The 25953-nt window shown below is 44.7% G+C and overlaps 1 protein-coding gene across 1 annotated transcript in view; it reads right to left on the reverse strand.

Annotated features, from left to right (window-relative positions):
* The window catches only part of KSR1 (kinase suppressor of ras 1), a 218056-nt gene that overhangs the window by 150094 nt on the left and 42009 nt on the right, over nt 1-25953 (reverse strand). Inside the window, exons 3-7 of the mRNA XM_078679707.1 lie at nt 21197-21204; nt 15312-15369; nt 11593-11676; nt 7119-7189; nt 6920-7026 (exon numbers count right to left, since the gene is read on the reverse strand). Coding sequence (XP_078535833.1) covers nt 6920-7026; nt 7119-7189; nt 11593-11676; nt 15312-15369; nt 21197-21204 — 328 coding nt within the window. The remainder of the gene's footprint in view (nt 1-6919; nt 7027-7118; nt 7190-11592; nt 11677-15311; nt 15370-21196; nt 21205-25953) is intronic.

The following is a 25953-nucleotide window of genomic DNA, read 5'->3' on the forward strand; positions in this document are numbered from 1 at the left end:
ATCTTAGCATAGATCGCCGCCTAGTGTTGGGTCCGGATGTTTGCACCTTGTTGTCTTGGAAGAGTCTTCGAAGTATCACGAGATAGGTGACTCCTCCCCTGGACTACAGTGCGCATGGGCATCTTCTCCATCTTCAGATTGTTTTTCGCCATTGTGGCAAAGATGGAGTATATAAAAGTAAGAGATGACCATGTAAATGTATGTTAAGAAGGTAACCCTGCAGCTGTGACAGGCACCGGGGAGGAGGGTGGGCGATATGAATGTCAGCAGCCCTACATGCCAAGAACAGATGCATACTGATAAGTAGCATTTTCCGTTTGAGGCATGTGGGCTGATGAATTCATATCTTAGCATAGACTGTATAGCAGTTTCTCCTCTAGCGGTGGTTACCTGTACCAGCTGCAGGTGTTTTAAGGACTGCCTGGCCTACAGCAGCTTGTTGCTTAGCTTGCCCGTCAACACAGTAGTGTTTAGTGAAAGTGTGTATGGTAGACCATATAGCTGCCCTACATATGTCTTCTAAGGGAATATTTCCTAGGAAAGCCATGGATGCCCCCATTTTGCGCGTCAAGTGTGCTCTTGGGGGAACTGTTAAAGTGCGCTTTGCTTTTTGATAGCATATTTGAATGCATTTAACGATCCATCTGGCTATTCCTGACTTGGAAATGGGATTACCCTTAAGTTGTGGTGAAAAGGCAACAAATAGTTGCTTTGTCTTTCTGAATGATTTTGTTCTGTCAACATAATATATCAGAGCTCTTTTAACGTCTAGTGTGTGTAGAGCTCTTTCAGCTACTGATTGCGGGTTTGGAAAGAAAACTGGCAATTCTATGGACTGATTGATGTGAAAAGTGGAGATAAATTTAGGCATAAATTTAGGGTTTGTACAGAGTACTACCTTATTGTGGTGTATTTGCATGAAAGGTTCCTGAATGGTTAGTGCCTGTAGCTCACTTACTCGACTGAGGGAGGTAATGGCAATTAAAAAAGCCACCTTCCATGTTAAGAATTGTAGTTCACATGAATGAAGTTGTTCGAAGGGAGGTCCCATGAGTCTGGTAAGTACTATGTTTAAGTTCCAGACTGGAGAAGGTGGATGCTTTGGAGGGATAATTCTTTTAAGTCCTTACATAAAAGCTTTGATAGGTGGTATTCTAAACAGGGAGACATGTTTGTTTTGAAGATATGCTGCTATAGCAGGAAGGTGTAGCCTTATTGATGAGTATGCTAGGTTACATCTTTGAAGAGGTAGCAGGTAACAAATTAAGTTTTGGATGGAGGCATCCAATGGATTGATTTGATTATTATTACAATAGATTACAAATATTTTCCATTTAGCTGCGTAGCATGCTCTGGTAGTGGGACGCCTTGCTTCCTTGAAAATGTTCATGCAGTCGGGAGGCAAGTTAAGATATCCGAACTCTAAGACCTCAGGAGCCAGATCGCTAGGTTCATCTGATTGGGATCTGGGTGCCTGATTTCTCCATGGTTCTGTGTTAGCAATTGTGGCGAAAGGGGCAGCCTTTGGTGGGGGACTACCGAGAGTTCCAGGAGTGTTGTGTACCAGGGCTGTCTTGCCCATGTGGGAGCAACCAGGATCATTGTGAGTGACTGTTGCATTAGTTTGCGCGCCACTAATGGAATCAGTGGGGTTGGTGGAAAAGCGTACGCAAATCTGCCTGACTATTTCATCCATATCGCATTGCCTTCTAACAACAGGTGTGGGAACCTGGCGGCAAAGGACGGGCATTTTGAGTTTTCGTTTGTGGCAAACAGATCTATTTCTGGATGTCCCCACTTTTGGAAGAACGGTTGAAGAACTTTTGGGTGAATCTCCCATTCGTGTACTTGTTGACTAAGTCGGCCCAGTAGATCAGCTATCTGATTGTCTATTCCTGGGAGATGTTCTGCCAGGAGATAAATGTTTTGTGGAATCGCCCACTTCCATATGCGTTGTGCTAGGTGAGACAGCTGCAGAGAGTGTGTCCCTCCCTGTTTATCAATGTAGTACATGCCTGTTGTGTTGTCCGTCCGGATTAACACAGCCTTGTTGTACAAGTATTTCTGAAAGGCTTTCATCGCTAGAAATACTGCTAGTAACTCTAAGTGGTTTATATGTAGTGTCTTCTGTTTGACTGTCCAGAGACCTTGGACTGTGTATTGAAGAAGATGGGCTCACCAACCTGTCAGTGATGCGTCCGCTGTTAATACTACTTGTGGAACTGGCTCTTGAAATAGTCGCCCCTTGGAAAGGTTTTATGGGTTCCACCACGGCAGAGAGCTGTAAGCGCGACTGTCTACCAACACTAGGTCTTTTAATTGTCCTTGAGCCTGGTTCCACTGCCGTGCTAGGCATTCTTGTAAGGGACGCATGTGAAGGCGAGAATGAGGGACGATGAAATGCAGGAGGCCATCATGCCTATAAGCTGCATGAACGCTCGAGCTGGTAGAGAGTGATGTATCTGAAATTTTAGAATGAGAGATTGTATGTTGGCTATCCTGGCTGGATTTGGATATGCCTTCCCCATTGAGGTATTTTCTGTTGCTCCCAGATATTGTTGTATGTGGGAGGGTTGCAGATGTGATTTTGGGTAATTTATGGAAAACCCTAGACTGTGCAGTAGCTGGATTGTCTGTGAGGTATGGCTGGCACATTGAGTGTATGATTTGGCTTTTAGGAGCCAATCGTCGAGGTAGGGGAACACATGGATCTGTTGCCTTCTGAGGTGTGCTGCTACTACTGCTAGGCATTTTGTAAAAACCCTTGGTGCTGTAGTTACCCCGAAGGGGAGAACTTTGAATTGCTAGTGGTGACCTTCGATTGTGAACCTGAGGTATCTCCTGTGAGCTGGATGTATAGGGATGTGAAAGTAAATGTAAATGTGGGTGTACTTGTAAAGCGCACTGCGACTCCATGGAGTATCCTGGCGCTGAAGACCGCTGGGGAACCCGTCCTGGTTTTCCCTGTGAGATGGTCCCTTTCTGGGTATCTCCAAGGTGAAACCAGGCATCCCCGGCGTCTGTGGGGGGCCGTTGTAGAGATGAGGCAAGCTTAATGCCCAGAGTTGCCGAGTGTGTTCCCTGGTTAGAGTAGGCACCGAGGCGAGAATTATCGAGTCCGTTTTGACCCTGGTCCACGACCCTGCAGCGTCGGGAATTGAACCCTGGTCCCGGGCCGTTCTCTGCTTACGGGTCTGCCGCCTCGAACCAGTGAGTCACACCACTTCACAAAGTATGCATCTTTGAGGTCTAATGTAGCAAGGAAGTCTTAGGTCTAATATTGGTCTGAGGGATCCGTCTTTTTTGGGGATGAGGAAGTATAGAGAATATACTCCTGTCCCTTGATGTTGAAATGGGACTGGCTCTATGGCACCTTTTTGTAGCATGGAGAGCACCTCTTGTTGCAACAGCGTGATGTGTTCTTTGGCTATTGGACGGTGTTTGGGCGGTATGTTGGGTGGAGTAGAAATGAGTTCCAGGCAGTAACCATACTGGATAATTTGTCTCACCCACCTGTCTGTAGTAATGGCGTTCCAGACTGGTAGGAATTGTGTTATTCGCCCTCCGACTGGTGTTAAATGGTCTGGAGGGAGTGTGAACAAGTCACTGTTTGGTGGTGGTGGAGGCTCTGGTGTTATTACCACCACGTCCTCTGCCTTTGTTATTGTTCCCTCTATAACATCCTCTATTGGAACCTCTATTAAAGGTGCTTTGTGTAGTATTTTTAAATGAGGAAGAGGCCTGGGATGTGTTGCCTCTGCCTGAGCCTCGAAAAGAGGAGAGACGAAAGGAGCTTCGAGATTGTTGAAATTGAAGTGCACCCATGGTCTAAGCGGTGTCCGTATCTTTTTTCATCTTTTCTAAGATGGTATCCACCACAGGGCCAAACAAGAAATCCTGGTTAATGGGTTGATTGAGTATTTAAGACTGCACTTCATTCTTAAATCCAGAAATGCGGAGCCAGGCATACCGGCGTAGCAACACACTAGTGTTGACAGACCTAGCGGATGTATCTGTTACATCAAGGGCGCATTTTATGGATGCATTGGTGATGAATTTCCCTTCCTGTATTAGTGCATTTGCTTTTGCCTTATAGGGTTCTGGTAGGTGTTGTAATAACCCTTCCAGTTCATCATAGTGTGCTCTGTCACAGCGTGCTAGGAGAGCTTGTGTATTGGCAATTCTCCATGTATTAGCCGCTTGAGAAGCTACTCTTTTGCCTGAGGCTTCTAAAATTTTTGACTCCTTGTCTGGAGGTGGGGGCATCACCTGTTGTTTGCGAATTTGCTCTTTTCCTAGCGTTAGAAACAACTAGAGTGTCTAGTGGTAGTTGAGCCTTAAAATAAGAGGGGTCTGTAGGGGCTGGTTTATATTTCTTTTCAATTCTTGGATTGAGTACACGCGCTCTAGCTGGGTCTTTAAAGATGTCTGATGCATGCTTTAGTACTCCCTTTAACATAGGCAGTATACGTACAGTCTTCTCTGATGTTGGGAAGGTGTTAAATAGGACATCCTCCTCTATAGGGTCAGTGTGCATGTCTACGCCATGATACTGAGCTGCTCTGTCTATTAGCAGGTTAAAAGCGGCAGTGTCGTCAGTAGGAGATGGCTTTGTGGGGTATGTGGAGGGGTCAGGTATGGGTTGTGTATCATATGGGTCATCAGGGTCGTTTTGATCGTCCCATGTGGTATCTTGGTTTCCTTGATCGTCAGGGTCCATAAAATCCTGTTGGGGATCTTCACCCATGTCACCATTATAATGTGGAGGTGTAGGAGAATATGGAACATAAGGCATGTTAGGAGTGAAAGGAGGAGGTGTAAAAGGTCTTGAAGGGGATGTCCCAAAGTCTTTTTTCTTAGGAGGAACAGGAGAAGGAGCTTCAGTGTCTAGTCTTCTCTTGTTTTTACTGTAAACTGCTATATGTCCTGTTTCAGGTTCTATATACAGTCTATTTTGGCCTCGGCTCACTGGATCAGGATGAACAAGTTCTTCTTCTACTGTCCGTGGCTTTGGCGCCGAGATTTTTGGATCGGTCGCTTTCTTGTCCTTATGTTTCCGTGGAGCTGTATCCAGCTCGACTTCTTTTGTCGGCTCGACAGCTGTTTTCGGGTCGACGTTCTTGTTCAACTCGACGGTCTTTTTCGGCTCTACTGTCTTTTTAGGCTCGATGTGCCTTTTCGGTTCGACAACTTTTTTCGGGTCGACAGTCTTCTTAGGATCGACAGCTGTCTTCGGGTCGATGGACTTTTTCGGATCGACGACCTTTTTCGTGTCGATGCTCTTTTTCGGGTCGACGATTCTTTTGGTGTCAGTGCCCGTTCTCGGCTCTGTGGCCTTTTTTAAATCGACAGTCTTTTTGGGAAGTGTTTTACTTGGTACCGGTGTACCGGAATGCTTAGGTGTAGTCTTTGTAGCCGAACCGGAAGGCGGGGCTTCTGAAGCTATGTTTCGGTCTCGGCTAAGGCTTTTGGGCGAAGCTTTGACTGGAGCCTTGGATGGAGGTGGAGGCAGGGTAGGGGCTTTGGTATTCACGGTTTGCCCCGGTGTGATCTCGTCATCGGATTAAGACTGGTCTTCTACGGTGACTAGCTCTAAGTCGGAGTCCGCTGCCTCTGGAAGTTCATGTTCATCCTCGAAAATGTTTTCTGGTTCTGGTGCCTGCCACTGTATCTCTAGTCGGGAAGCTCTTCGGTTCCGGATAGTCTTCTTCGACCGGAACTGAGCACAAGCTGGGCAGTTTTCTTCGTTGTGCTCCGGAGATAGGCAGCTGTTGCATACTGTATGCTTGTCGCTATGTGGAAACTTGGATCGACATTGTGGGCATCTTTTGAACGGGGTCCTTTCCATCGGCAGGAGGCCCACGTGGCGTCGAAAAGGCCCAACGGCCCGCGTCGACGACCAGATATAGATGGAAAGAGTTGTGGAGTCGACGGATACCGAGCGGAAACAATACCATCGAAAGTTGAAGGTTTTCGGCCTTTGAATCTTGGAAAACTTCGGTCCCGAAGTTGGAGTTGTCGAAGTGCATCCGAAAAACAATCTGAAGATGGAGAAGATGCCCATGCGCACTGTAGTCCAGGGGAGGAGTCACCTATCTTGTGATACTTCGAAGACTCTTCCAAGACAACAAGGTGCAAACATCCAGACCCAACACTAGGCGGCGATCTATGCTAAGATATGAATTCAGCAGCCCACATGCCTCGAACTGACAGTTTAGCCATCCGTCTTAGCCGGCCAAACAGTCATACACACTTAGCATGTTCTCCACCAGGCTGCAATGCACCGCATGGGTGGGGAACATGCACAGCCACCCAGTCCCTGTCTGAGCACCGAACCATGGCGCTTAGACCAATCACAATGCTGATGTCACACAACACCATGATTGACTAGTGGAGTATGGGAGCCTGTGTGCTTCCTGCTTTGTGGAGAGAGGACAGACGGAGGAGAGATGGCGGCAGTACCCATGTAAATTTTCATTCCGTTCCGCCCCATCCCACCACCCCCGATCGCTTAGTTTACTTACAATACCAGGCCACTGTGGCAGCTACATCTGAGCTCCATGATTTTAAGATGTCAACTAAACTCATGGGTTTATTCAGAGTCCATGGAATGAGTTGCCAAATGCATGCAGTGGAAATAAGATTAAAATGGACACCATATCCCTTTACTTCATTTGTCGTGCTGACAGGCTGGATGCGTGGGATATGGCCCCAGTGAACACCCTCGATGCTAAGCAATCCTAGAATACGATGTGAATGCAGGCCTTCTAAAAATAAGTAAATAACAGAGAGCAGGCAACATAACACACACATGCTCTAAACCCAACAGCTGTCAATACAAAGGCAGTGGGACCCTATACATAGCCTCCAAAATTAATCTCCACAGGAGACACAAGCCACATAATAGTTTACTTGATACCTTTTTCGTAAGTGCTTTTGGGAGAGTCCCAAACTGTGGCTCCGCAGATCTTTCTACCGGATTATTAATGTCCGAAGGCACTGACTCTGTTCTTCTTATTTTTGCCACTGGAAAAGAGAAGGGAAACTATTAGGGCACTCTAAGGTCACTGGGCATTGAGTAGACATTCACGATGTTCCATTAGAATTCCAAAACTTACTGGGGTGGCTGGGGTGGAACGTTATTATACAAGCGGGGGCTTCTTTTGTACATTTGTTGTGACATTTTAACCTGCAAAGGAACCAATAAATGTGTCAGAAGTTGAAAATAGTTCTATTGAATTAACACTGAGTAGCACAGACACTCTGCAGCATGTGCTACGAAATGGTCAATAGCCAGCATGCAACACTTTTTGAATAGACGAATAGATAGATAAAAGCAATAATAAACTGATAGATAAAAGCAAATAACATTAAAAGAACCTTACTTCCATTCACCCAGAACACAAGTTGTATCATGGCTTGTTGAGGGGACCCACGGCCAGAGACTGAGCAGCCTCAGCCAACTCAGGTTACGAATTCACAAGAAGCACTGCCCATGTGGTGTTGAAAACGTGTATGCAGATAATTTCTGGGCTTCAGGAAAGGAGTCAGTAACATAGAAATATTCATATCCTACATACCTAGCACCAATGCCACAAATGTATTGCATCCAGAACAGTGGATGGAAGAAATCTGAACACTGGCTGCCAAGCTTAAGAGCACTTAATTTCCCATCCCTTCATATTAAAAACCCTACATTGTAAAGTGGTAGGACCTGTGCCCTAGTTTAGCTCTGGATAATCAGGCTATTCAGAATCTATTGCTGCCATTTTCGTTCTCATAATTGAACACAGGAATAGACACGCTCTAATGACCATCTTTGCCACACTAGTGCGTTTTGACATTTTCCCTGTTATTAAATTGTACTGTAGAGGTACAATGATGAGTTTTGCATGTTGTTTAACAGTAGAGATGATACAAAAAACCCTCACAGTAACTGCACAATGTGCCATAATTAGATGCTCAGGCCAAGTTGAAATTTCAGTGCTTACCAAGGGCTTTAGAACAACCATGCCATTGGTGTAGGACAGCTCCACCTTTGCCCCATTTGTTTTCGATGATAGATCTTCTTTCATCAACATTCACAGCCCCTTTCCTAACAGCTTTCTAGCAGAAAATTAACATGCCCCGGTGGCAAAGGCACCTAATGAAAGAGTATGCGGCAAATCCACCAAGAAATATTGAAATCAGATATCAGGCCTACCTTTTACCACTTGATTTTACATACTACACAAACATTACCATGCCTTAAATGTTACACTGTCAAACTATCAGCTGCTTAGTATTTGTGTCTCAAGCATACTAACCATAGGTTGCGCAGCCCAATCCTGGATGGTTGTCTATTTTGGTACATCATGAGGGCATCTACTCTAGAAGAACTGGATCAAACATGCTTTAGATTCCGGTAAATTTTCAGACTTTATGTCTCTGCATTTAACTTACTACCTATATATACATAAAACTAGGGATTTGTGTGCAATGACTGGAGGTTGGAAGGCTGTGCCTGCATGTGTAAGGTTCAGGTAAAGACATGGCCCATTGTTTTTGTTTGAAAGTAAATCAGTAGAGAAGCTTGAGATTCAAATTACCAGTGCTTGTGGATATGACAACAGAATACTGGGTTTACCTGTAGTCTTTTCTGGAGAAAAAGGACAAGAGGTGCCATGGTGGCTTCACATATAGAATACTGTTGCACCATGTTTCTAAGAGCTCCTGAAAACGAAAAAAGGCACAACTATGGTCTCCGGTACACTTCAGAGACTATTCAGGCTTAGGTTTAGAATTCTCATCTCAGTCTTAAGGACAGTTGAGGAGAGAGGGTACTAAACATAGGAAAGTAAGAATATTTGAGTATTAGACTGCAAAGGATTTAAGTCGAGAGACAGGTGCCTGCTAATGGTTCAACGGGTAAAGGTGAGCACATTGGTGGGAAAAGGGCTTTAAGGTTAAAGGGCAAGGTTTTGGGATGAGCTGCCAGTTGAAATTTGCAAATGTCCTTCTGCCAACTTTGAAAATATTTGAACTGTGTTAGAGTAGCCTTGGAGGTAGGAATGGCTGGCAGGAGGGGGGCTTTTAAGGTATCACAACCTAAGCAGCCATGTAAGGACATTGGAGGTGTAGGGTATGGAGAGGGGCCTGAAGTCTTGTGCAGTCACATCTACCCTGCTCTAAAACACAAACAAAAGGTTTCTGAAGCAGTGTTTTCAGGGGGTTGCAAAATACATAAAGGATTTCAACAGAGCAGAGCCTCAACTCACAAGCTGAGCTGGAAACCTAGTCTTTGTAGGAGTTTCCAGCTCACCATGTGCTCATTGTGTAATATCAGCTGTGTGAAGAGTACCGATATTGAGTGACTCAGTGGCATTGTGCGAGTTCGCAGGTTTGGAATATTGTTAAAAAAAACTAAACCAAAGCGCTGCTGTGTGGCTAGACATGCATGTCGTGTACGATAATTGGTGGTATACTGGAACCGAAAAGAGCAGCGTTCCAATCCTGCCCTTTGTAATGGATCACATCTTTGTATTTCTGATCACACTGATTTGATCAACAAAGTGGATCAGTTCCCTCTTCTGCCAAGAAAACCCATACAAAATAAGGAGATATAAGAACCAGCTAAATAACAGTATTAAGCGATTTACCATACAACTGCATCCAAATTACAAGAGCAGCTGGTGACCTGAAACGTGTTCCTCTAAGTTAGGACATGGTGGAAGATGTGAAGTTAGGAAAAATCTCTAACTTCTATCAGGCCACATATTATGTTCTTGAAGCTTCTAGTCTAACTCTAAATCTACCATCTGACAACTAGCCCACTCTATATGCACGACGGGCTCGAGTAGAAGAGGAACAGCCCATGTCAAACACGTAATGAGAGTGCCCTCTCGGTTGAACCCCTCGTGGCTTGGCTAAAGGCTGTACACTCCCACAGAGGCATCGCGTTCCCACAGAAACGGGATATATGCAGACGATATAATGCCTTTTGTTGAAGACCCAGAAAAAAATAGGAAATGCCACTAAAGAACTTGAAATAGAATATCCACTCAAAAGGAATGCAGGCTGGTCAGTTAACTGGGCATGCTCTTTTCGGTAGACAGGCAGGCTTGAATCCAGGACAACTATGGTCCTTCTGTGGCCAACCTTACTGATCAAGCTGAAAGATGGATAACGCCCGAGCTGTCGATGGCAGAATGGGTCCCCCCAATAAAGATGACTGTTCTCCCTAAGTTTTTATATCTAGTTATTAATATACCCATTCCCCTTTGCCAAAAATTATTTGAATTCCTATGTATGTTGCTTATTAGAGGATTATGAGGCGGCAAAACCCTAGAATAAAATGGGACACTCTTACGAGAAGGGATGCTTTGCAGTACCAGTTCTGGCACATTACTATCACGCCGCCCAGCCTCACTTTGCTATTTACTGGTACACCCATGAAAGTAGACACTTTAATCACCTACATTTCAACTAGAGCTCTCCATCTGATACAGACTGTGAGGTGTATGTGTTTGTCGATATGGAATATCGCCAAACAGGAGGACAGAATTGTCTCTACAGTCCAGCCCTAAAAGTAGCATATAACCCAGCCCTCACCCATGTTTGAAACGGAAGTCATCAATAGTATGCATGAGGCTGGACTAACAATCCGGTTAGTTATTCAAAGAGGGAACATTTCTGTCCCTCAAACAGTGCAAGGGAGATAGACAGACTGCTGTCCTAGACATCGTCACCTACTACAGGATAAGGTTTGCAAGACAGTGCATTTGCCCACATATCCAGTTGAACTACCTGAGTTTCTTCCTCTGACACATCTTCTTATAACACCAGATGCACGAGGCTGAATATACAAGTGTACAAATTGTACACAGACTAAGCCCCTGTAAACTCATAGCACAGGTAAATGGGAGTGTGATATTTATGAACACCTGTGCAGTGCTGTATGGACTTACTGTTGCACACAATGAAACTCAGGTCCACAAATTACATGCATAAATTAATTATTGCATTTCGAATTCATAATCAGTATATAATATAACCCAACATTTCTACATGAAATAGATACCCGTGTACCAGCACATTGTGATCATTGCTCCACTCATCCATTTGGCCTTTATCATCGGACATGGAAATGTCAACCAGTAAGCATTTACTGGTTAGATTTTGTTAAAATGTATACATCAGATTACTGAGACACAGGTAGGCTGCTCTTCTAGATTATTGCTGTTACTCTATGTCAAACCCCTTCCCAAAGTTGGTAAGAAGAATAACTGCAGCACTCCTATTATTGCCGAAAAGACGGCTGCTTTCTTCTTGGATGAAGGGCCCAATTCCCACCATATAAGAATGGCGGACACTACTTACTGCAATGAAATTGCTGAAACACAAGCCGAATCACAAGACCCAGAAGCAAGACCGAAATACTTATGGGAACCCCTGAAAAGGTACTTGGACAATGACTGAAGAAGACTTCTGGAGTAGGTGGTATTGAAAGAATACATGGTAGGTTTTTTATATTATGATTAGAATTCATTAAGAGCCCCTAGGAGGCAGGTAGACAATTTCTTTGACCCAAGTCAGGAATTAATCTTTACTCACTTGCAGTGCTTACACTTCACTCCAAACATCATGCTTTTCTGACACACTTGACACACCTTCGACAGCCAGGATTTGGTAGAAAACCTGAGACACGAAAGAGTAAACACATTGTCAATATTTTGAAAATTAAGACTTTTTTTTATCTAAACACCATGTGCTAGGAAACATTGATGTGAATGCAGGATTAGGGATTCACGTGCATCTAGTCTGCCTGATTCTACGCCTCATTTAAGACACTAGAATTGGTGGGTTTAAAATGGTACGGTCGCACACAATGCTCGAAAACTGTTTGGACTTTGTAATTTAATTCTCCTCCTCCCAGTGAGGTGACAAAACACAGCAAACAGCAGGCTTTGTAGGCCTTTACTTAGCAGTTAAGCTTGATCTCATGTTGAATTGAGAGTGAGTGTCTGTTTTAGAGAGAGAAGGGCTTTTGAAGGGGTGTGATTAAATACAGCACTGGAATGTTATTGCAAGAGATGCTCCTAATTATCAGCCCTGCCACAGTAGTGTTTCACCATATGTGAAGCTCACTTGGGACATAACTTTCTTTTTTTCCAGAACAGGTATTCTTTAACTACAATAGACGTATAATCCTTACAGAGAGAGATCAATGAACGAATCTGTCTACTAAAAATATATTTTTCAAATGAATATGATTTCGGTGCATTAGATAAATAGGCATTGCACTCTTTTGACAGAAAACAGGTGACTTGAGCTGGAGGAGTGTTTTTGTATTGTCTCAAGTGCTTAACACAGGATTCCCCACACACTCAAGAAATTGCTGCTCCAGCAGAACTGTTCCAACCAACAATCACTGTTAATAATAGTTACGAGCTAGTCAGTCTCCATACCTCTTCTCAGTGAAGGGATATCAGAGCATATCAAGTCGAACAGTGAAACAAACAGGGTTGTCAAGTACAGTGCGTGCTTAGACTAGAACAAGAGTGGAAGACATAATGCTTCTGAAGGCTCCAACATGTTAATGTATTGCAATCTGATTCTCAACCTTTCCACAGGTTTTCACCTTAATCTGCAAACAGGAGGCATTCCTAGTTGAACCACGTGCAACTCATTATCAATGATATAATACAGATTTGAGAACAATGATTGCTTGAATATATTAAGGTAATCTTTGAGAAGTATTTACCACAAAAAAACACTAATGCAAGATCTTGAGACAGGACCTGATTGATCATTTATAAAAATATGATTCAGCATTAGCCCAGTATGCTGCTACCATTAAGCAGCTAGAAATAAATAAATTATTCCAGATCCACCTCCTGGAACCTATTACAAGTGAACTATGTGAGGAATAATAAAGATGCCCGTAAGCAAATAATGTTCAAGGAATTTCATAGCACTTCATTAAACTAAAAAACAATTACAAACAGGCTTTCCGATACAACAATCCCCTCTTTGTCACAATATGTCAACGTAACAGCAATTTTTGATTCATAGAAGGTTAAGGGAATTTTCTATTGTGATGATAAAATGTTTGTTGAGTATTTTATTATTTTTTATACTTCAGTATTTTATTTCAAAGGCATTGTAGAAGAAACAGACTTTCAGATAATTGTAATCAAGTCTCTCTACGGAATTTTTTAACATTTTAGCCACAACTCAGTTATGCAGACTGCCAAGCATCTACAAGCCATTTTTCAGTGTGCAATCTTTAGAATTCGTAGTGCGAAGAGTAAAATCAACAGCAGTGCCTACAATTTGCTCCAGGGGTTGACAGCTTTTAGTATTGCTAATGGAAAAAGTACTCAAAGTTGTCAAGCCTTTAACAATTTAATCAAACATATCAGCAGTCACTGGATTTATCTTTCAACCCAGTCTTGCTTCACTTGTTTTAAGCCATATCTACCCAAAATAATTAAGCTTTGGTAAAATGAACATCAGTTCTTGGGATGAATTTTTACATTTTAAAAGTTTTTTTATTTGACATAGTATGTGTTTAGTATCTTTATAGAAACTATCTCGGAGAAGCCCACACTTCAGCCACTTCCTTTAGAGGCCCTGCTGGACTTGAACTGAGATGGGATTATGTGGAACTTTGGCATCTGTGTGCGCTCCATCACTCGGTATATAATATTCCTCACTCAAAGAGGACATTTTCAGGAAAGGTTTGGAGTGCACAATAGGTCCAAGAAGGCAGCCTCCACTTAGGTTTTCAAAACAACCACCATCTATGTAAATGAGTTCCATTTAGAGTAACTGACGGTCAAAGGATCCTAGGCGGATAGCCTGAACTCAAGCAAAGATCAGGCCCTTCCAGTACCTATGATAGACACTTCTGCTTTAGCCTTTGTTCCAAACATTGTGCGATATGCTAAATTGTCAACTGATGATCCAAAGGCATAGGTTAAATAACTGTTTCATCAATGGATAAAACATTTTCCCTCTACAAATAACTTAATCTCAGCGTACCTCGATTCATATATGGTCTAGAATTGGTTAGAACACTGATCTGAAATAAAAAGCAGCATCAGCAGGTATACGCTACATAAATAGGTGGCTATTTTCATTGGTCAGATATGTCCAGTACTACTTTTAATTTTGTTGTTGGTCTCCATATGCTTGGGCTACCAAGAAGGCATGTTCTCAAAGGCCCATTTCATCAGCATTTTTGCGAGTCCCAAACTCATAGTAAGTAGAGACACATTCTGTTACTAGGCCTTTCTACCTGCAATTGTCACAAGTATGCGTAGAGGCAAAGTACATGAGACCCTCCTGCATCATAAGTGGAGAGGGTTGGGGAAGAGATGATTGTTGGTCTCATGTCAAAATAGTAATTTCACCAGATACTTCATACATGTTGTTTTCTGGTGATGCATCTCTTGGGATTACTTTCAAGAAAGAAAAAATGGTGATCTTTTAAATGTCATGTTATACTGGATAAATAATTTTACTTACTTATTGCTATATTTATATTTCTTAAACAGACTCTCTGTGCTCGTCTGACTTTCACAATTTAAAAAGCTACAAAGTCTAAAAATCCTTTAATAGTTAACAACTCTGGGGCCACAAATGTGGCTTGTGAGTGATCTTCAAGGTAATCTGAGCAAGTTCCATAGACCATACAAGTGCCCATAGAAGGCAGCAGAAGCAGATCTACTGGCCCACACTGCTGATGTGGTCTACTGGTACTTTGTGGTTAAAGGCCCCTTCTTCACCATTCCTGAATCAGTGTAGGTAGTACAGCATTCTCTCTCGGAGTTGGTACAGTCCCAGGAGCACAATGACTCCATTCAACAGAGCTCTAGGATAAGGCAATTGTATTCAGAGAGAGAACTGTATATAGGTGCTTCATAAAGAAGCTCAATTTATGTTTAACTCAAAACATTGGAAAGCAGATCATTTTACTTATTTCAAAATGATAAGTGGAGGTGACTGAATACTCAAAATACCTTCTATCTATGTGTTGAGAAGAGCACAAAGAAATGGAAAGTAAAGAGCCATACAGAACAGCAGTCCATTGTAATCACTATTTACCATCTCAACATCGATATATTTTTTTCAAAGATCTGGGACCAATATCAGCATTGGAAAGACTGATAGTCAACATACGAGTTTTCTGAGTGTTCAGAGTCATTAAAGTCTTAAGTAGACAATTGTTACTTATTTCAGGAACTTCCAAAACATTACTCCTTTATCATTCATCTATCCCTCTTTTAGTGATGTGTCAAACATGTTTTGTCTGGATATGTGCTTACCTGTGTGTTACAGATAGCTCGAAGTCTCTTCGTACCAACTGTGGAGATGCATGTGGAACTAGTGGAACATGGTAAAAGTTTATTAAAAAAGTTCATTAAGTTTAAAGAAATGTATGCTTTAACATAAATACCGTCATTCTACATCTTGGTAAGAAAATAAAGAGTCACAATTAATCCTACATTGCAATAAAGGAATTAATCAATTGCTTGCAGACCGATATGGAAATGTCCCTTATTTGTTACTCAAAAGTAGCCTATGCTAGCTCCCATGTGCAGATGGGATTTGGAAGTAGGGAGACAAATGCAATTTTGGCAAAAACAGGGACTCGCTAGACCACACCTCATGTGGAAACAAACCAGCTCCACCATAGGGTGAATTCAGCCAGTGGGCATGGCATGGGCAAGCCAACTGAAAACAAATAATGCATCTCTTAAAATATTTTTTATTTAAACCCATGAAGCTGAGAGTTAGACTACTTTGACTCTGTACCATAATTGAAGTGTATGTCACCATAAAATTGTAGGAATCAGGGCCAATCGGTTGTTACGAGAAAAGAAAAAAACATACACTTGCTTCTAAGGAAAGCCAGGCTAGATCAAGAAGTGCTGCCAAACACACTTACATAGTTTATGGATAGGTTCATGAGAGAAAACCTGGCCCAACATGCCCACCAATGTCCCTGTAACAGTCTATACATAATGTACTTAGTTCAATTTTGCTCACTCCGTGCTATTACTACCTCAGACCAGGCCTTTCCTGTATTTAATTACTGATTTAACCCCAGTTGCTCCCGTGCACAGAGGTATAAGGAATTTACTACACTTTTTGTAAAGAAGTTCCTGTCTGTTGACACTGACCCATCTGTATGTTAAGAAACTGTTCTCTCTATGACTAACTTAGACATCCTTCAACCAATTCAGGGAGGCTGTTTTTAGGGACAGATGTTTAAAAATCAATTTGTGGCAAATAGAGAAATTTGCATGGACTAAGCATCCCCCACACTAAGAAGAAAATATATAAGGCTTTTCTTATATCTAGTAAAATGGGTCTCGGAGAATTGTTCCCAACTGAAGCAACAAAATTTGTGTTTATATTTTTTTTGTGATATTCTTTTATCTCATCTAGTTGCAAGAAATCTGATGCCTCTCAAAAAGTTTTAACTGCTATAGTCCCCGTAACATTTTCTTTATGCAGCCCACCAGTGTAGTTATACTGTTCTATACTCTTTAGAAAAAGATTCTAACATCCCACTCAATGGTATCTATTTTGTAGTCCTCCGATGAACATTAATACTTCAATGGCTTCAACATTGCTTGAACACAGCTTAAATAGAATCTCATCTCATTAGAAATTAAAATAAATCCCAAATCATGGACCTTATTCAAAACTGTGAAAAAGACAATCTTTGTTACAAAAAGTGAGAATTCAAAGACAGCATAGGATTGCTTTAAGTCCTACTGTGCGATGGGATCCGGATAAAGTTGCTTCGGCTGCCAGCAATAGAATGCGTAGATGTTTAACAAATCTGTTTTCCTTACCAGATCTGAAAAAAACATGCATATTAGATTTTATTTACTGTAGGATTGTTCAGTACAATTAGAACATAACCTGGCACAATATGACATATCATGAATGACAACATGATATCAATTTGTAGTTAAATGATACTAGACAAGTATTCATTAATGTATGTAACTTGGTCTTTTATTTAGAGTTAACAATGAGTAAACAATATCATATTTCTTTAATATAGTGTCCAAGTTTCTCACTTTCATAACGTAGAAACTCTGGCACTGTGCTATAAAGCTAATCTTTCGGTAGTTTTCCCACTTATTAAAGACTCATCTTTCTGTGTTAGAACAAAGCTGTTTAAAACTAAAAGGCACATTTTTGATCACCAGGAATGTTAAATGTCTAAACGGCAGGCATTTTCTTACTGATATGTAATTGTATTAAAACAAATTGATGTGAAATTCACAGAATGTTTTGAACATGCCAGTAAATTGTGCTTGCTAAAGTGACAAATTCATCAACAAAAAGGCATCAAAATTTGAGGAGTAAATTTCTTATCTACAATGTACTGACTGAACCTAGGAGACATGTTTGTTATAGGAGGTTTTATCCTGCTGAATTAAAAATAGAAGATTAATGGGTAAATGTTTAAACTGCAAAATGTTAACAATTCATTCAGAGTTAAAACCAAAATCCCTTATTTTTGAGGCACCGTCTAAGGGAGAAATGCTTGGAAAAATTGGGTTGGGTATGTCAATATCTGTGTGAAAAAAGAGAATGCATTGGCAATGCCAATAGGTCTGGATTTAATGTGCTGTACCATGCACTCCCTTGGGCAGAGCCTTTTATCTCAATCAAATGCTTGTACTGCATATCAATATGTGGGTAGCACCAAAACCCCTTGCTTAGTTCTGTTTCTAATACCCATATGGAACTAGCTGAGGCTGGCAATCATTCAACATGAATATTAGGAAACTGCATCTATTAGTTTTGCCAAAAGTATATACATATATTTTTGTATTGGCAATATATTTATGTTATTTAGAAGGTGTTATGTACAAACTGAAGTAATCATGACTCCGTATTCATCCGCAAACTCATTAAATAAGAAGAAAATGGGTATTTAATGATGTTCTAAAACTAAAATTCTCTATCAAATCAAAGCTGGTATTTGTGACCTCCGGTAGCATCCATCTGTTTGGCCTTAATGTGCTGACTGGAGTTCATGGTATGATTTTTTCCTCAAATATTTTGGAACTGACTTCTGGAAACACTTGACCGTAAGGCATAGATTCTTGAAAATTATGCTTATGGCCATCATCAGCCAAAACAAGGATTTCAAGAAGAGAAATATAATTATAAGTAGTGAATTTAAATGGGGCTTTCAGGGAATGATGGCACAATGCATCTCAAAACCCCAGCAGACACCATCAAACGCACAAGTTACTACTTGTGTAACGATATATCTGTAAGAGACATTAATTAGTGATAGATTCCTTACCTTAGAATATCCCCAGGCGTCAGACTGGATCCGGAATTTTTTTGTCAGCAGTATCCCTGCACGTCAGTAGGTGGCGTCGTGCGGCTCCACGTCCGTCTCTGGCGTCGTAAGCACCGAGATGACATCACGGAGACTACTTAGGAGCCACCCATGCGTGCTGACGTCAGTTCTGTACACGACTTTCCGCGCCATGAACGCAGAGCTTTGCAAGAAACTGACCTCTGGTGCCATGAAACTAAGGCCCTGAAAAGGATGACCTTAACCCTAGGAATCAGTTCGCAGAACGGGAAGGATGGGTGGGGCGGTAAGGAATCTATCACTAACTAATGTCTCTTACAGATATATCGTTACACAAGTAGTAACTTATGCATCTGAAAGAGACACGTTAGTGATAGATTCCTTACCTTAGAATAGATACCCCAGCAATACCAACCCATGTGATGGGTCTGCGAACAAGATTACAACAGAAAATCACGGAGAACAGAACGGCCAAAGAAGCCGTCTCTCCGGACTTGACTGTCAAGGCAATAATGCTTGGTAAACGTGTGCAGCGAGGCCCACGTAGCTGCCTAACAAATGTTCTGCAAGATAACGCCGCGTCCCAAGGCAGTAGTGACCGCCGTTGCCCTGGTAGAGTAGGCACGCAGCCCCACAGGAGGCTCCTTCTTAGCCAACGAGTAGCATGCTTTGATGCACAGAACGACCCACGAGATGGCTCGTTTGTGCAAAGCCCGACCTTTTTTGTCACCCACGTAGCCAACCAAGAGCTAGTCATCCACCCTGAACTGTTGTGTGCACTTCAGATAGAACGAGAGCACACGTTTTGGGTCCAGACGGTGGAGCCTCTCTTCCTCCTTGGAAGGATGCGGAGGGGGAAAGAAGCTAGGCAAAGAGACGGTTTGCCCGATGTTGAAGGGCATGACAACCTTTGGCTAGAAAGAAGGACGGGTCCTTAAAACCACCTTGTCCGGATGAACAGAAAGGAAAGGAGGTTTAGAAGAAAGGACCTGGAGCTCACTCACCCGTCTGGCAGAGGTGATAGCTACCAGGAAAGCCGCCTTTAGAGAGAGAAGATGTAACGGACAGTTATGAAGGGGCTCAAAGGGAGCGCACATCATATAAGTCAAGACAAGATTTAAGTCCCATTGAGGAAACGTGTGTGTAATGCCTTTGAGGATGCGATTAACAACCAGGGACTTAAAAAGAGAAGGCTGATCTGGAAGCCGTAAAAAGGCGGAGATGGCCGAAAGATAACCTTTGATAGTGCCCAGAGCAGAGCCCTGCTGGGCCAAAGAGAGAAGGAACAGAAGGACCTCGGAAAGAGGAGCAGAAAGGGGATCCACAGCCTTTGCTGTGCACCATGCCACAAATTTGTTCCACCTGCAGGCGTATACCGTCTTGGTAGAGGGACGCCTGGCTGCCAGAATGACATTACAGACCTCGGGAGGAAGGTCAAAAGCTGTCAACTGTTGCCGCTCAATCTCCATGCACGGAGGTGGAGGTTGGACAGATTCGGGTGGAGGACCGTCCCCTGCCGCTGCAACGGAAGATACACCCGAAGAGGCAGTTGGATCGGGGGATCGATTGCCATGCTGAGTAGCTTGGGATACCAGTATCTTTGTGCCCAATCTGGAGCCACAAGAATAACTTGGGCCCAGTCGCACCAAATCTTCTTCAGCACTCTAGGCAGAAGTGGTATAGGCATGAACACTACACTCACAACGAAAAGCGTCGCCGAGCGAGTGCCGCCTTGGAAATTCCAACGTGCAGAACTGATGAAATTGCACGATCTCTTCGGTGGCAAATAGATCTAACGAAGGCTCTCCCCATTGCAGAAAGAGACCTTGTGCCACGTCCGAGTGCAGACGCCATTCGTGATCCATCATGCACGGTAATGCCATTGATGTTCCAGCATGTCCAGAGGTGCAGAGCCTCCTGACATATGGTCCACAACCCCACCCCGCCCTGTTTGTTGCAGTACGACTTGGCGGTGGTGTTGTCCATGAACACCGGCACTACACTTACCCGGACAGAGGCAAGGAACGCTTTAAGAGCAAGTTAGATCGCCCGAAGATCCAAAAGGTTGATATGGAGCCGGGACTCCGCCGGAGACCAGGGGCCTCTGGTCTCCGACTCTCCCAAGTAGCTCCCCATCCCAGGAGGGATGCACCCATCATCACTGTGTACTCCGGTTGGGGAAGGGAGAGGGATCTGCTTTTGACCCAAACACGATACGTGAGCCACCACTGCAATTGTCGTGCAGTGCCCTCCAAGATCTCGACATGATCGGGCAGGTTGCCCTGATGCTGTACCCACTGGAACCTCAGGTCCCACTGCAGAGTCCGCTTACGCCATCTGCCATGTTGCACTAGCAGGATGCAGGAGGCCATCAGGCCCAGGAGCCGGAGGGTCATCCTGACTGAAACCCGGGATAGAGGCTGAAAGATCGGTATCATAGGCTGAATATCCCGGACTCGCTGCTCAGGAGGATAAATCCGAAACTGCGTTGAATCCAGAACCGCTCCGATGAAGGGGAGCTTCTGAGAGGGCCTCAGGTGCGATTTTGGCACGTTGATGGAGAACCCTAGCAAATGCAGAAGGTCGGCCATAGTCTGGAGGTGGGAGACGACTGCCTGGGGTGAGCCCACCTTCAAAAACCAGTCATTGAGATAGGGGAAGACTGGAACCCACGATCGGCGCAGATAAGCTGCGACCACCGCCATCACTTTCGTGAACACCTGAGGGGCCGGTAAGGTCAAAGGGGAGCACAACAAACTGAAAGTGCTCTTGGCTTACTGTGAACCACAGGTAACGCCGGTGGGACGGCAGGACGGGGATATGAAAATATGCGTCCTGCAAGTCCAACGCTACCATCCAGTCTCCAGGGTCGAGGGCAGCTAAGACCGGAGCCAGAGTCAACATCTTGAACTTCTCCTTCCGGAAGAAGAGATTGACGTTCCTCAGGTCCAAGATGGGGTGCATGACCCCTTTCTCCTTCTTGGGGACCAGAAAGTAGTGGGAATAACAACCGCGTCCTACTTCTGGCCCAGGAACGCGCTTGATGGCCCCCTTGGCCAAGAGGGTTTCTGAATTCCTGTTGGAGAAGTGCAGAGTGATCCCCCGACATGCGGTGGAACTGAGGTGGCATGGCTGGGGGGGCAGACTTGATGGCGAGGGAGTAGCCCCTTCGTATGATTTGCAGCACCCACCTGTCCGAAGTGACAGAATGCCAGTGGGGGAGGTGATGGTGATTCTTGCCGCCCACCGGCTTGGGGTGCACCCCAAAGTTAGGACTAGGATGGCTTTGAGGCAGATGCTGCGGGAGCGGAGGTGGACTGACCCACATGCTGGCCCCCTGTTCCACCGCAGCGGGAACCACGTCCGCGACCTCGCTGAGGTTGGTTTTGCACAGGCTTTTGGCTGAACTAAAGTGTTGGGGAGCCCCTACCGTGGCCACGAAAGGAACAAAAAGTAGACGTGGCCGGGCGCATGGTGGAAAGACCCAAGGACTTGGCCACAGCCCAGGAGTCCTTAAAACGCTCCAGCGCTCTATCTGCCTTATCGCCATACAGGCGGGACCATCTAAAAGGCATGTCCATAAGGGAACTCTGAACATCGCCTGAAAACCCTGTGGACCATAACCAACACCTACACTTCCAGATTCACACCGACCCCAAGACCACCCTTAGAGGAACGCTCATTCACAGACACCCGGGCCCATGCACACAATTCAGCGAAACCATCGCCGACTTCATCAGCCCGCACGCCCTAGCCTCACCAGAATACATCCTCCTCGGGGACCTGAACTTCCACCTGGAGAAAAAAAGCGACAACAACACCACCACCCTGCTCGACAACCTTGCCAACCTCGGACTCAAGCAACTGATGAACACCCCCACCCACATCGCTGGCCACACACTCGACCCCATCTTCTCTGCCAGAAACCACGTCTCCTTCAACCACTCCTCCGGACTACACTGGACCGACCACAGATGCATCCACCTCACCTTCAAAAAGAATACTTCCCACCATCGCAAGCAACAAATCCCCCGCAGATGCTGGAGCAAAGTCACCACAGACCAGCTCCTCTCATCGCTGAGCCGGAACCCACCAGCCAACACGACTGACACCAACGACGCAGCCCACAACCTCGAACAGTGGATCACCAACTGCGCCAACAACCTCGCACCACTAAAGAACCCCCAGGCGTGACCGGCAACGGGAAAACTTCATGGTTCACAGACGCCCTCAAAAAATCAAAGAAATCCTGCCGAACCCTCGAAAAAACCTTTAGATCGTCACCCGCGAACACCACCAGCTGATCTGCACCACCAAAAGGACATCATTCAAAGAGCGACTAGACAACAACACCCACAACAGCAAGGAACTCTTCAACATCGTCAAAGAGCTCTCCAACCCCAGCGCCAGCAACAACGATATCACACCGTCACAAGAACTCTGCAACTCCCTCGCCACTTTCTTCCACCGAAAGATCGCAGATATACACGACAGCTTCGAACCCCAGGCTCCGCCTTCAGTCACCGAAACAATGACCCCCACAACCACCCTCAGCGCCTGGACCCCCATCAGCTCTGAAGAGACCACCAACGTCATGAACTCCATCCACTCCGGCTCCCCATCGGACCCTTTCCCCCATCATATCTTCAACAAAGCCGACACCATCATCGCAACCCATCTCCGGAACGTCATAAACATCTCGTTCGCGTCAGCCGCCTTCCCCGTGAGCTGGAAGCACGCAGGAATCAACGCCCTTCTGACGAAACCCACAGCGGACTCTAAAGACCTCAAGAACTTCCGCCCCTTCTCTCTTCTTCCCTTCCCGGCCAAAGTCTTTGAGAAAATCGTCAATAAACATCTGCCTGCTTTCCTAGAGGCAAACAACTCGCTCGACCCATCCCAGTCCGGATTTCGAGCCAACCACAGCACCGAAACCGCCCTCATCGCAGTCACCGACGACATCAGGACCCTGATGGCCAACGGAGAAACAACCGCCGTCATCCTCCTGGACCTCTCGGCAGCCTTCGATACTGTATGCCATCGCACCCTAATAACCCGCCTCTTCACCACTGGGATCCAAGGAAAAGCCCTGGACTGGATCACCTCGTTCCTCTTCGACAGAACCCAGAGAGTCCGCCTCCCTCCCTTCCGCTCAGAAGCCACTGAGTTCATCTGCGGCGTACCCCTAGGATCCTCACTCAGCCCAACCCTCTTCAATATCTACATGAGCCCCCTTGCCGCCATCGCACGCAAACACAACCTCAACATCATCTCCTACACCGACGACACCCAGGTGATACTCTCCCTCACCAAAGACCCAGCCACCGCCAAAACCAACCTACAGGAAGGGATGAAAGACGTCGCAGAATGGATGAAGCTCAGCCGCCTGAAGCTGAACTCAGACAAGACGAAGGTCCTCATCCTCAGACAATGCCCTTCTGTCAGGGACGACTCCTGGTCGCCCTCAGCACTGGGCTCCGCGCCAACACCCTCGGACCACGCACGCAACCTGGGATTCATCCTGGACTCCTCCCTCACGATGACCAAGCAAGTCAACGCCGTCTCGTCATCATGCTTCAACACCCTGCGCATGCTCCGAAAGATCTTCCGATGGATCCCCACCGAAACCAGAAAGACGATCACCCAGGCCCTCGTCACCAGCCGACTGTACTACGGAAACGCCCTATATGCAGGAATCACCGCCAAACTTCAGAAACGACTACAACGCATACAAAACGCCTCCACACGACTCATCCTCGACATCCCTCGCCACAGCCACATTTCCGCCCACCTGAGAAACCTGCACTGGCTCCCCGTCAACAAGAGGATCACATTCAGGCTCCTCACCCACGCACACAAAGCGCTCCATGATATGAGCCCTGAATACCTCAACAGCTGCCTCTCGTTCTACGTTCCCACCCGCCAGCTCCGCTCCGCCAGTCTCGCCCTCGCCACCATCCCACGGATTCGCAGAACCACCGCCGGAGGAAGATCGTTCTCCTACCTGGTGGCCATAACATGGAACTCCCTCCCCGCACACCTACGAATGACCCATGACCATCTCTCCTTCAGGAAACACCTCAAGACCTGGCTGTTCGAGCAGTAGTAGCACCTCCCCCCCACCTTTCAGTGCCTTGAGACCCTCACGGGTGAGTAGCACGATCTATAAATGTTTTGATTGATTGATTGATTGATCATTTGTATTAAAGAATACTATTCCGAACGAGGGACAATTATTAGCGCAAACAAAATTAATTGTCACCAAGGCAGTATGTAAGCAATGTGTCTTGCAATAAACATCAGCTTGCTATTGTTGGTAATGTACACATTTGGTATCAATGTGGGTTTTGATTTTGGATAAAAAATGAATTCTCCCAACAAAAGCTTGCAGTTATCAAATTCTGTATTTTACTAAACATTATATATTTTTTTTATTTTCAGTAAATAGATATTTGGTTCCCACACACCAATTTCCCATTATCATCGGTACACCTAAGTTTATTATTAAACTTGATAGCTACTGTCTTATATAGCATGAATCACTATATGAAAAAAGTGGATGCCTGTTATATGCCATGGATTTCCACCATGCCAGGGATGTGTCAAGGTATTGCAAGAATGCCTACAGTTTGTCAATGGTGAATGCCAGTATACCAGCAGTGTGCTCAATAATGCCAAGGATGCTGACCAAATACCAATGATGGCCAGCATCATGCCAGGTGTGTGCACCATCAGGTCATAGTTACTCTCAATAAATAAATTACCACCATTATACAAACACCGTAAATATGACACTAGTGGGCGCCATCATGTCAAGGATGTTCACAGTGTACTGAGAATGACCTCCATTATATTAGGCTTAGCATTAGGTCAGATAGTGCCCATGTTGTTACTATCATTCCAAGGATTCCCACAATATGCCAAAGCTTACCATTATCATTCCAGATGTGGAAACATAATGTAATAGATGTTCTTAATTGCTCGGTTTGGCTACTATTATGATATGAATAAGCATCGTCAACAATATGCCAAGAATGACCACTGTTGCTTCCAGGGAGTCCGCCATCATAAAAAGTATTAAACAAAATTGATGGATGGAATGCTTGAATTAATCTCAGCCTCTTGTAATTACTCGGGTCACATCCCAATCCATCGTTATTTTGTACACCATGTCACCTCAGTTTGGACCTCGCTATATGCACATCAGTATTACCCCTGCTTCAATCCAACAGTCTAGCCAGAACTGCCAAGCCAGGTCCTCCCCGAACACAAGCAATCCAGGATCGGTTTCACCCTAGTTGTGGTCTCATCACCGGGTACAGCTTTGTTACAGTGACACAGTATCCACAGGAGCCACGTCTAGGCATACCTGTCCCACTTACAGCAACACACTAAAGTATACCAACAAGTGATGAATTGAATGCCTGAAGGAGTATCAGCCACTGTTATTTACTCAGGACGCAATGTCAATCCATCGTTATTTTGCACACCAAGTCACCTCCGCTTGGACCCAGCTGTATGCAAATCAGTCTTGATCCTGCTCCAATCACAAAAATCTATCTCAAACTGCCAAGCCAGGCTCTTCCTGAACCACACAAGCAACCCAGGAC

The sequence above is a fragment of the Lissotriton helveticus genome, chromosome 3_1 (assembly GCF_964261635.1).
Source record: "Lissotriton helveticus chromosome 3_1, aLisHel1.1, whole genome shotgun sequence".
In the NCBI taxonomy this organism is placed as follows: Eukaryota; Metazoa; Chordata; class Amphibia; order Caudata; family Salamandridae; genus Lissotriton; species Lissotriton helveticus.